The 12,994-nt window shown below is 34.7% G+C and overlaps 1 protein-coding gene across 2 annotated transcripts in view; it reads right to left on the reverse strand.

Annotated features, from left to right (window-relative positions):
* Positions 1–12,994, reverse strand: part of CACNA2D3 (calcium voltage-gated channel auxiliary subunit alpha2delta 3) — a 397,930-nt gene that overhangs the window by 189,690 nt on the left and 195,246 nt on the right. For both annotated transcript variants that reach the window (XR_010744448.1, XM_066326744.1), the window contains exons 10-11: positions 9,856–9,945; positions 6,036–6,149 (exon numbers count right to left, since the gene is read on the reverse strand). Coding sequence is in view for 1 of the 2 variants with exons in the window: in XM_066326744.1 (XP_066182841.1) it covers positions 6,036–6,149; positions 9,856–9,945 (204 nt within the window). In the remaining variant the exon portion in view is untranslated. The remainder of the gene's footprint in view (positions 1–6,035; positions 6,150–9,855; positions 9,946–12,994) is intronic.

The raw sequence follows: 12,994 nt of genomic DNA on the forward strand, positions 1-12,994 counted from the left end.
AATTGACAAGTGACTGAAAAAGAAATCTTAACTACTCTGAGTGTCACATAAAAGAATTTAAGTAAAAATACTAGTGACAAATTTGTAGAAATCATTATGGTAGTTTTGACCAAAAAAAAAATACTCACTGAAACATGACCTACCAGCCTATTTTTCTCTCTTAGAGAAGAAGTAACAGGGCAAAATAAAACCTTTTTTAAACCTTTTTTTTTTTTCCCCAAATGAAATCACACTTGGGGCAGGAATCTAGCTGTGAGGAGTTGTTTCTCTTTATCCTGAAATCAAAAACTTCTGTTTGATCTCATACCCCATCTTTCATCATACTACAGGAGTGCCTAAAAAGATAAGTAATTAATATAAGTTACGTCATAGCTTGAAAGGCCTATAAAGTGTCTGGACCTTCTTTTGTTCTTGAGATAACCAGTAATAAAGCACCAGGTTTGTGTAGCAGTAATGGCATCCGCCTGCAAAGTACTCCAGACTTTTCAGAAAAAAATCCATTTAATAACATCCAGACAGGACTGCACATGAGAAATTCAATTTGCTGTACGAATGTCCCGTGTTGCCAACATTGCCACGTTCCTAAGCTACAGACTTGGTTAAAGATTTGCACAAAGGTTTGTAACCCTGTGCATGGCAGACATGAAGAGAAAGATGATTTGGCACCACGGCGGTGCCACAATGCAGCCACCCAGTGCCTTGTAGCCTCTTTGGACAGCAGCCATTAATTCCTCTAGAACAGCTTTCAGACAAAGAAAATGAAAACATGCCATGTTTTCATCTTCCTTTGCTAAAGGAGGGTAAGGAAAGCCTCCTTTCCTGCCCTGTGGCAGAATCTAAAAGTTCAGGGAATTTTGCATATACTCAAAACTCAGACATTTATTTCATATATACAGTAGTTGAAGCCAAGAGATTGTGCATCACTAAATAAACTCACAAAATAGGTTTCTAGTAAAAAAAAAAAGTAGAACAAATAAATGTAATTTTTTATTTCATAGATCTCTAATATAAATGAACAGATTGAAATTAAGAGCTTTAGTGACCAAGTGACCAGTTCTCACCAGGAATGACCAAGTATTTTCTTAAATATTCAAGAAAGCCATATATTATTAAATGTACTATAAATACTGATCCTGTAAAAGTATGCATGGAAGTCCCACGTAATTAAGGAGCTATTTACTGATTATTACTGCCTACAAATCTAATATTCTATTATGAAATCAAATCTAAATCCAGCAAATTTTAAGGTGTTGCTCTTTGGATTCAATTATATTTTTAAGTACTGTATATAGATCCAGAGACCTGCCAGACTGTGAAGTTTTTCCTGTGAAGCAGATCTAAGAGTAGGTATAAACACTTAAAAGTCATGGAACTATTTATATTGGAATTTCAGCAGTTCCATTCAGACATGGGCAGCATTGGCTGTTAGGTCTTTCTACGCCATAATCATTTAGCAGTTGGAATAAAGATGTTATTGCAGTTATGCTTTATATTCACCCTACTTGAAGTCTTAGCAGTGATAGAAACCATCTTAAATCTTTGCCCTGTTGTAATGGTTCATACATAAAGAAAATATTTCTGTGCCATACAAAATTATTTCTACCCAGAGCCTTCAGAATAACAGGACACAGACAGATGAAGTTCTATCCCCTGTTGCTTGCCCAGAAAAAGAAAGGCTTCAGAATAACTAACAAGGTAACTGGATACAGAGGAATTTTTATCCCAGATTCTCTAGCTGGATTTGATTCTAGAAAATGAGGAAATTTTAGGTGGGATTTTGGTTTCCATTTGACTTGACTTAGTGAGGAATTAGTGTTTCTGGTTTTGCATATATCTACCACAGCACATAGCTATTTCACATAATTATGAAAACAAATGCCTTTCAGACTCAAAGACACACCCAAAGGGGAGGATAAAGTGAAAACAATTCAACGATTCTTTTTGCATTCTTTTCCAGATTCTACATATGGTACAATATTGTGAAGCAAAGACCTCTCAGGCCAAGGAGCAGAACATCTCCTCCTGGTTGTCATAAGTCATGAAAGATCACAAAGTTGATATCTTCCTTGACCACCTGAGTGCTGCATTGACCCACATGAGAAAAGAATACTAAAAATCTGTACCCAAACTGAAATACAGATTTTCCCTTGATCTCAACGAGATTTTAGACTCTGCTCTCAATCTTGGTTATGGAAGAAAGGCTTTTGGGCTACTTCAAAACAAGGAGTAGAGAGGTTTTGTAGAAGTAGAGAACAGCCACATGAAAACAATGGGGAAATGGAGGAGAGAAAAAGACCTTCAAATATGCAGGCACTGGGTCATTTTAGCCAGTGGAGAAAAAACATGGAGTTGCCAATGCGTTAATAGGGTTTAAAATTGTTCCCTCACCCATTCATGCAAGAGAATTTACTGCATTATTTTCCTTTGCAATATCATAATATTCTGAGAACAGTCTTGCTATATTTAAAATTACAAAATAAGTTAAGTAACAGTTAAGTAGATACTTTCTGTTCCAAGTTTACTGATTTTCAATTAGTGATTAAAATGTCTTTCAGCTGAGAGCCCGACAAAGCTTGAAGCTCTGTTAATATCTCTAATCTCATAATAATTTCATTTTTTGACGCTCTAAGGCATTTCAGCAACATTTACAAGGCTAATCTTCATGGAATTTTCCATTAGTTATTGTTAGAATTTTTCACTAGAAAGGAAGTAGGACAGTTTTATATAAGAAAAGATCATTAGTGGTACTATCTTCTGGGAGCAGACCTGAAGCATTATCTTTCCATGTAGTCACATCTATCTGTCTGCCTGCCTTCCCCACCTGTGGCCTTTCATCCTCCTAAATTAGTATAAGGGACATAGAGAAATACCTAAGTGCAATATTTTGCTTGATTTCTGATAATGCATTTGGAACTCATCGTAGGAGCAATGATATAGAACAAAAGCATGATTCTGGTATAATTGACATTAAAAAGATATTTTGAGACTTAAAAGGCTTTCTCCCAAAATAGGACATCTTAAAAAATAAATTATTGCAACTATTTATAGCTCTCATTGTAAGCAAACATTTCCTGGGTACTATTCCTTTTAAATACTTATTTCTGCTATGTGACGAAAGCTGGGCTTTTAAATGAGATGTGCAGATTTATTTACTCTCATGGATTAATTATTCCCTTCTTGGTACTTCATGTGGTGGAGTTGCCGTGAATGAATCACAGAAATCTGAAAGTACTGAATGTAACTTTCATGAATGAGAAAAGCTATGGGTATAGCACAAACTCATTTCTATGTGTGAGAATCAGCTCCTTAAGGTTACTTATATGGCCTCATAAAGAAAAGAAAATAGATGTTAACAACTAGTCATATAAAATACACTGTGTTAAAAAATAGCATCTACTAGATTTACATTTAAAGTAGCAGAAGATACTAAATAAACATGAGGAAATATTTTGGAATTTTTTTTCCTTTTCTGAAGGAGACAAAGACTCATTAAAAAAAACCAGTAAAATGGAAGCATTCCTTCTTTCAAGGAAACAGTGCAGAAGATTATTTTTATTACTCTTTTGATGGTCATAATTTTCTAGTTCATACAAAAATACAGACTGATTTTGTTCAAAAAACTCAATTGCTTAATTTAAGCTACTTTGGGGATTTCACCGGAGCTATTTTTTTCCATTTCCTAATCATTGCAACATATTTTAATGCATTATCAGAAGGAATATTATTTTAATCTGTTGTTAGGCAGAATATATCTCCAATAATATGTAATAAAGTGATCTTCTCCCTGTTTACATGGTGTGTATTTATTTATTTATTTAAGACTATCTTTTGCAAAGATACAAATGGTTTGGGAAAAAGAAGAAAATATGAATTGTTGTTTATATCCTGGAAATTTGTATTCATTCTCCATTTTTAGAGACTCTCACTGACAAACTTTTGAAGTCTTCACAGTTGTATAAAGATATTTTTCCTTTCTTTAAGAGAACAAGATGCCTATGTTGCAACTAATTATAAACTATTTCCTATTATCTTACATTAGATCAACTATAATTAGAATTGCTACTTTGCTGACAAGGTAATTGAGGTAAACAGAAACTTCAGAATTTACCTCAATTAGAGATACTGTTTTTTTCCAGCACCACAGTATCAAAAGACAGGGAAAACATAAATTACAAGAAAGATGGCAGGGCAATACACAGATAACAGGGAAAAAATGAACATGAAAAAAACCTATCAAGCAGTTCAAAGGTGTGATTTAGAAATATAAAAACCAGCTTTGGAGAGAACAGAGGGTGTAATGCAAAGGCAGTGAATTTCAAGTGCATGGCATGCTTAATTTCTAGGCACATTGACACTGCAAATATGTAGGATATTGCATTTTCAATAAGCCTTCCTTTCTAGAATAACAAATCCAACAAAGACATTCAAAGCTCTAATGCATTAAAGCATACATATGGAAATCTTTTACATTTTTCATACTGAAACATTTCAGGCTGAAAAGAAGAAAAACTGATTCGATTTTTTTTCCCCCCCATACATGTTTCTTAAAATACAGTTTACAAGGCTGTATTAATACATTAAATATTTTAGAAGAGTTGAGTAGAATATTGCATATTAACTGAAAGCTGCTCCCCAGGACACCACGTCCTTGCTAAACAAGGCAGGACTCTCCCTGCTGGGTCTTTGCAGAAGACATTCCCAATGGAAACCTCTCTGCTGCTTTTTTGCAACAGCTGTGCTTGAGCGTTGTTATCTCAGCTAGAGCTGTGGATCAGCACATGAAAGATCTACGACACATGTTTTAGTGAAAATACTTAGCTGACTCTTTCACAGAATTCTTTCCTTGCTGATTCCTTACGATAAGAGTTTCCTCACAGTCTCTTCTTCTTAAGAGAGGAACCAGTTCCAAAGAATGAGAAAATACAGCACATCTGAGGCACATCCTTCTGAGAGATTCTGTGAATCTCCTTCAACACCAGTTTTTGCAAGATAAAGTTAAATATTCTCATGGAATATTTAAGAACTTAACAACTTAAATTAGGTGGCATCCCATTGAGTAAGAGAGGAAGGACTGGCCACAAAACTTTTACCTTTTAGGCCATCTTTCCAGTGGAATGATGTTATGTTTGTGTAAAACAGATCTAGAGAAGTTACCCAAAAATAGACAGAATTTTATAATAGAAAAAAATGACTAAAACCTGAAAATTAAAACAACTACTTTTTTTTCCACAGAATACAGAACCCCATGCAGCACTGTCATATTAATAATTACTTGCTCAAATAACACTTCAAAATGTGTGGTTGTTACTTCCACAGGCATGTAACATGCCAAAAAACTACAAAAACTTCCTAAAATAGTCCTGAAACTTGTTTGAGCAAAAGATGAAATGTAGAAGAAAATTATTTCACATAGAGACACAAGGTCCACTAGAGCTTCCTCATCAGGTAAATTCAAGGCATTTCTGCCCTTCTGTAAAATTTCCACATGTTATATAACAAGGCAATTTAACTTACGGCAAATTTCTCTATACAGATCAATAGGGCCAAATAAATTTTTAATAAAATCTAACTAACTGTCAGCTCTATCCCTCATACTGCCAATGAAGGAATTAAAAATACTCAGTACAACATCTGCTCTTTCTCCTGTCATAGTAAACCAGTCACTGTCCACTGTCCATTCCCATGTTGAGCTTGAAAAATCATTGAATTATTAATGTGTATTTTAGAAGAAAAAAGAAAATTTTTTCATGCTTAATGATGGTGTCTCTAGGGAAGGATTATATAATGCTCAACAATGTAACCTGGAGAGAAGTAGTGCCTTTATATCTTATTAACCTAAGTTCATTACCACAGTAAAAGGCCATCTCTATCCTCAGGCAATACCATAGAAGCATCTCGCTTCTTTTTAAAATTAGTGATCCAAAATCATTTATAGATCATTAGAAAGATTGTTACTGACCTTTCAATAGACATAGACTTTGGATTTGATATGAACCTTTGGGTTTTCCATTCAGTAAAGGTGATAACATACTTACTTTTCTGTCTGGCCAATTGTATTTTGCAAATATTGTATCATAGGTGTCCACAGCTCCATCAGTGATCAACATTATGGCTTGGCTGCAAATGCTTCCTTGTCCTGTGTGATTGAACTGCAAAAGGAAACAATCATTATGAGCAGCACGTTCCTGTTATATGAAGATGGATAGGATCACAATGGATAAATGGAGAATTTGTCAAATCTCTAACATCCTTAGAAGACGTCAAAAATATTCAGGCTGAAAAATTTTTATCATGGATTTTAAGTTCTCAGTAAACTGAAAAATAAGAAACATACATAAATATAGCCCTACCCAAAATTAAAATGGTATTCCCCTGGTTTTGATTGATAATAAGTATTGATGCATCTATAGGGTTTGCTTTGGTTTAAATATCATTCTAAAAGAACACATTACACAAAAAGAAGTAATGAATGATGATTTTTCTGTGAAGCACAGGATATACACAACTCATTGAGAGACATATGACTATTCATATGGCATTCATTCATATTCACTCAGGATTACATTCCATATGCTATTTTCCTTAAAATATTTATCTGGGAGAATTCAGCTCATATTTATATATTCTGAGATGCTGCTATTACCCAAAATGAATACATATAAGTAATTCAGGCTGCTGAAGTGCAGTATTTGAGCACAGGTACTCAGATAGCAATCAGCAATCCTCTGGCATACGCAAAGGACGCTTCATCATACAAATGGGATTTTCTCCAAAGAGCAAACACATTGGACTGAGTCATAATAGGAGCTTTGATCTCTTCATTCTGGAGTTGGTGCTCTGACTTTGAATCCATGTGTCTCCACTTGCTTTTGTTGCAGAATAGATTCTTATTTGTCTCTGTATTACCTTATGTATTCAAGAAACTTTGGTGAAACACCCATCTTTTAGCAATAGGAAAAAAAAAGCAAAGTTGTAAAATTGTTTGATTTTTAATTGCTCTGTATGAACACTTTAAAAAAACCTACAAAAATGTCAATAAATGGAATGTTACAATTACTCACTTCTAGTTTTCATGTACATTATCACATTTGAGGTCAGGCAAGGCCTCATCCTATCACTTCTGTCTTGATGCTAAGAAAGCCAAGAAAGAATTACCTTGTCCCACCTCACCAGCCCTGCTGTGCCCCAGAATAGGGCAGTCCCATTTAAAAAGCAGTACCTATGTTCATAGGTACATTACCTTGCAGAGACTCTGACTGCTCCTGCAGTCATGAAAAATTATTCAGAGTGTTCTGGTTTGATTTGTACCACCAACAACTCTGCCTTTCAAGCTTTCCACAGTCTACTCGCCCTTACATATTCATATTTTAGAGTTTTTCCAAACTTACATATTCTAGAGTTTTTCCAAACTCTAAAACCCACTTTTTCTAAAAATTTTCTCCTAAAAATTTCATCTCTGTAGAAATGCCTGCAGTAGAAAAGGGTGGGTGGTGGGTTCCAGAAGTCCTCTGTCTTGTCTGCCGTCATATTTTTGTATCTGAGTAACCACACCCACTTCAACAACCATTTCTATCATCTGCATCTCTCCTCAAAATCAGCTTCTTTTTCATCAAACAGAAACCTCAGCAAACAGTAACAGAAACACCCTGCCTTAAATGTCAGCTAATGTGGATTTACAGTCAACTGTACTGTGATGACTGCCTGGGTGGAAACTCTTCTCTGTGTAATTTGCAAGGCAGTCACTCCTTAAAATTCTCCCATCATGACAGATTTTCCAGTTTTAATCAGAACCAGGATTATTTAAGTGGGATTCCTTCATGATCTTACAGACATTATTTTCTCATAAAGGTGAAGTTACTTTGTTTAGGGATATCTTCCTCACATGGACAATATATTTTAAAAGTGGGAAGGTATCATAAAAGAAAAATTAATGAAGGGGAAATGCCTTTGTACATTTATTTTAAAACACCACTCAGTATGCATCTGTATTATTCTACACAGTTATCTGAATATTTTGAAGAATGAGATTAAATTCAAATACTTTGATGAGTAATATCTTCTCATATTTGTCTAAAACTTTTAATTTTATTGAATAGCAAGAGTGATGAAAGTGTTTTCCATAATAATAACAATGACAAGGGGCTTATGATGAACTACAATTAACTCAGTGATTCATCAGTTAGCAGCAAAAATTTCAATGCATCCTGACATTTACAGCATTTGGTTGTGATTAACAGTCTTTGAAATGTCACAGAATTTTATTTAATTGGCTATGATTTTTTAAAGGTAATCACTGCAAAGAGCACATTTGTCACCAAAAGAGATAATTGCAGTTGTCACATGACATAGTAGGTGTCTATCTACTGCACCAAGCACTTCTGTATTCTTGCCCTGTCTGTACATTGCATAAATTGACGATTGGAAAGAATTTGGAAGTGGATTTTTAAACAAGCTTTTCAAAGATATCAGTAGCAAACATCTTCAAGTCTTGACAACCATAGCAAATATTGGAAGGTAATTGCAAGGCAAAATTGACTCAGTTTAATTAGTGTAACCCCTGAACCATTTTAAAATCCAACCAGAATTTTTATAGACTATTTGTGTAACACAAAGCTTTCTCTATTTTTTTTTCCTTTCCTACACCACCAGTCACTCCTTCCCCCTCCTCATTCACCCTCTATTTTCTTTTTTAATGAAGAAAAGACATCCTTAGTTAAGCCATCATTCAAAGAATAGGCTTCTGGCACACAAAGGTCACATCCTGTAGACAAAGTGGAAAATGGTTTGCTGTGCTCCTCTAAGGGGAGATTTAGCAGCTTTTCCTCTGGCTTAGGCTGCTTAATTGAATCTCCCAGAGATTTTGCAGATACACCTGTATATAATGGAAAAGATTTTTATGCTGGGATTTCTGGAAGTTTATATGCAAGAAGGATTGAACCTATTATACTTCCTTTTAAAGTATAAATAGAAGCAATCAATACAGCACCTTGAAAGGAGCTGAACATACATGTAGCATAGTCCATCACAATCTTACAGATCTCTCATCTTGGGTACAATTCAGCACATGGGATGTCAGATCCCTTTATTCTCAAAACTATCAGATTGTCTAATGAGATTTTTTATACCACATTCATCATTGTAACTTCAGTTACCTCACAGATTTTAAACCAAAGCAAAACAGATCTTGTTTCTTCTCTTTCACTTCCTGCAATATGATTTTTTTCAGCTTATATAGATTTGGAAGACTAGCATAGAACATCTCTTGCACTAAGGCATTCACACTGTTTTTCTGGTTCCCAAGACTGTATTTGGTGCCCACAATTCTTAATAAAACCTCTAAAAACAGCCTACAGCATCATTTACTTCATGCACCTTTTCCCATTGTCATTTTTGGCATGCACCACATGAAGGCATTAGTTCCACACTGTCTAACTGAACACATAAGCAGTGGGTGGAAGAAGAAACTTTTTTTTTCATTTTAGGATTTTATGCCTGGAAAAGAATCAATCAATATTGCTCTTCAAGATGAATACACAGGAATTAGAACCATTAATTAATCTAGGATCACACAGCATAAAGGCAGGCATACTTGTCAAGTCAAACTTTTTTTGAGAATATTTGGGTTTGAGCTCTTATTTTCCAAGGTACATCCTTCAATCAAAAGACATTTTCCCACTAAGTTTAGATGAGGCTTTTTTCATGTTCCAGCAGACTAACACACTTTAATATTTTTTTCCACAAAATACATGATTATACTTTAGGAAACATTTTGAAACATTTTCACAAATATAAACTCAGTTGAAAAAACGTAAAACAAGAAAGAGGTGAAAATGGATCTGAAAAGCATGAACTTACTTCATTGAGCATGTTGAAAGCTTCATTTAAAGCTATGTCCAGCATTCCAATTCCTTTTGCAAAAAGTTTGTCAAGATGTTCCCTGAAATGCTGAAACACGAACAAGAAGGTTTCATTTGTCGGAATGTTTTTTCAACAGACCTGTCAATGATTAAAGATCTCAGAATATTTTAGACCTACATCTTGGGCTTAAATGACCACATACATTAATTACCAAAATAATTTTCAGTCAATCCCTTTTGGCTCTTTAAGTAATACTAAACTAAGGATGTGTTAGTATAATAATAATGCAAAGGCATCACATTTTTTATATATTTTTGGCTATTTATTCAATCAAATAATTCAATCAAATATTTTTGTTTGGGGGGTTTTTTATGTTTCTATTTATAGATCTTAATATTTTCTTTTCACTTCGTATAGTAATTTTATATAATTTCTAAATGTTTTCCCTCTAGGTTTTGGAATCTGATACTTAATAAAAATAATTCTTTCTGAAATTTAGCTTTGAGAATACATAGCTCTAAATGACTGTAGATTCTAATCATTAGGTCACTGAAGTATAAATGGAGTTTATCAGTGTCAATATTAATATTAGATTTATTAAAAACTGTTCTACACAAGAAGATGAGACTATTGACTTGTAAAAAGAAAATGAAGACCTGTGTGGTGGGAAATGGCAGAGGAGGAAATGTTTTTTTAAAGTGCTATTTCAGTCTTCACAACTCGTTAAAAAGTACAAAAGAAATGCAAAAAAGAAAAGGGTATTTCAATCCAACTAGTAGAGAAAAGATGTCAGGGCAAGACATATACCACTGAAATATCAGTTTAAAGAACAAGAACATGTGATTTCAGAATGAGATATAAACCACCTCAATTCCACTTTCAGTAACTTTCAAAAACCAAATAGATCTCAAAAAGCTGGAGTCCCCAACTCTTAATGAGTCAAAAGGCATACTTTAACTTTATAGCTTAAAGAGGTCTTTTTAGTAATAAACTGGTTTATCTCAGTCTCTTTTTGCTCTCATTTTGAGGCTCTTGTTTGACTGGGATATCTGTCGAATTGTGTGCACAAACATTCCCGAGCAACTGTATGCTTAATTTCCATGTGCAAATACAAGAATGTGCAATATCTAATTGTAGACTCATATACCTAATTGACATGCATAATCTTGGTAATTTTGAATGCAAAGCAGGCACACAATTATGACAATCAGACATTGATGTCTGATTACAAAATTATAGGGTCATAGCTCCACAGAAGTTGTGTGAGGAAGCATGGAAGTGTTCAGATGGGCAGGTGTCTGTGATCATCCAGAAGTGTCTGAAAGACATGAGCTGAAGAGAATGAGGATACAAATCCACATGTGCAGGTAAATCAGATGAGGTCTTTCAGAACTTAAATGAGCAGAAACCCAGGATGGTTTTTAAGGTCCTTCATATTCTATGTGTCATGGGACAGTTACACAGAACATTAAAATCACACCACTGTTGCATATGGCGTTGGCATAACTGAACAAGAGGACAAATTCATTACCAATTATCATGATTGAACTTGGAATTTCTCTTGTAAAGAGGTTGTTGAAAGCATTTTTTGGTACACCCTAGTGTATTCCCCTTTTCTAGCCTCACAGTTAAATGAACAGCTGTAGGGATTTGGGATCATACTTTGTTAGATGACTACACTAAGTTTTCATTCTTCAGGGATTAAGTAAAATTATGTCTCAAAATATGATAGCAACTAGCATTTTTGTTACTTCTTTTTTTACTTTCCTACTTTTGAGGATTTAAGAGCCAATGAATTCAAATAATTCAAGTTAAGAAATTCATTTCAGCAAATCTGTGCTTGGGAGTTGATATTGATTCAGAGCACTTTTCATGATTCAGAACACAGGCGAAGTTAGGGAGGTAGAGGGGGCAATCTCAATACAGGCAAGAATTTAATTCTCCTTTCTTGATTCCAAGTCATTGCAAGAAATTTAAAAATTCTTCTGAGATGAAGGCCAGAATCTGATTTTTCCTTTGTGGCAGACACTGTCAAACTTATGGCCAAAATCAGACACTGATTTATATAGCCATACAAAACCTGAAGAATAATTTGCTAATTTGGTGGCAATTTTCAGGAAATTCCAAGGCAATTCCTCTTATCCTAGAGGCTGCTCTAATGGCCTCACAAGGTTTATTAAGATTAGTCAAGCTGACTGGTGATCACAAGAAGATGACATATTTTTATATTCTGGAAGCAAATGGAAAGTAGTCCCCCTCCAAGCAAACAACAGAGTCCAGTCTCTGCACAACCATCAGGGAAATGCTTCGACCTCCACCAAAATAATATGAGAATACTCCATAACCTTCAAAGTTTTCTATCACTTCCAAACAAGAATAAAAGTAAAAGAACAAACTACAGCCATCTTCATTTAACATCTGAGGAAACAAACACATCTGAAAGCAGGTAATAACACATTAACACGGAGAACTGAGTTCCAATTCTCCAATTCCAGGTAAGAGCTGTGACAAGCCCATCTCAGACACACACAAAAAAGCACAGAAGATGTCAGCTGAGGCAATCCCAAATGCCCAGCATTCATGTTTACTGTAAAAAACATTTGCAGAATTATGCCAATGTTTTTTTCCCCAGCATCATGACAAAGCTTGGCTCACATTTTAATTGGCACACAGATTACAAGAACTCACAGGCTGCTTTAATGCATTTTAACATGAGAACACCACCTAAAGCCTCACACACAGAGATACATCCCTCAGTAAGCTGAGCTTGCTATGGTTTATAGCAGATTCCTCTCTCGGAAGTCCTGGAAACCTGTTTTCCTTTATATTATCTCTCTCTGGTACTGACAAAACAGAGGGAAACCAATAGCGAGTTTGTTCTCATAAACTGGCCAAATCAAGTCCCCATCTCTACTCTTCCTACTTATCTAGGAAAAAAAAAAGAATGCATTTTTTAATTTTTTTTATTTACTTTAGGCTTCAGAATTAGTTAATTGAGTTTAATTTTTATTACAACCACAAAAGTTTTGATTTCATTCTTTTTAAGCCAAGATGCTACACAGGAGCCCCAGTACCTTGCACTAATGTTTTATTAGAGCCTACTTCTGTTTACCAAAAATAAGGTACTACTTATGAG

Source organism: Sylvia atricapilla, chromosome 11 (genome assembly GCF_009819655.1).
Source record: "Sylvia atricapilla isolate bSylAtr1 chromosome 11, bSylAtr1.pri, whole genome shotgun sequence".
NCBI lineage: Eukaryota > Metazoa > Chordata > Aves > Passeriformes > Sylviidae > Sylvia > Sylvia atricapilla.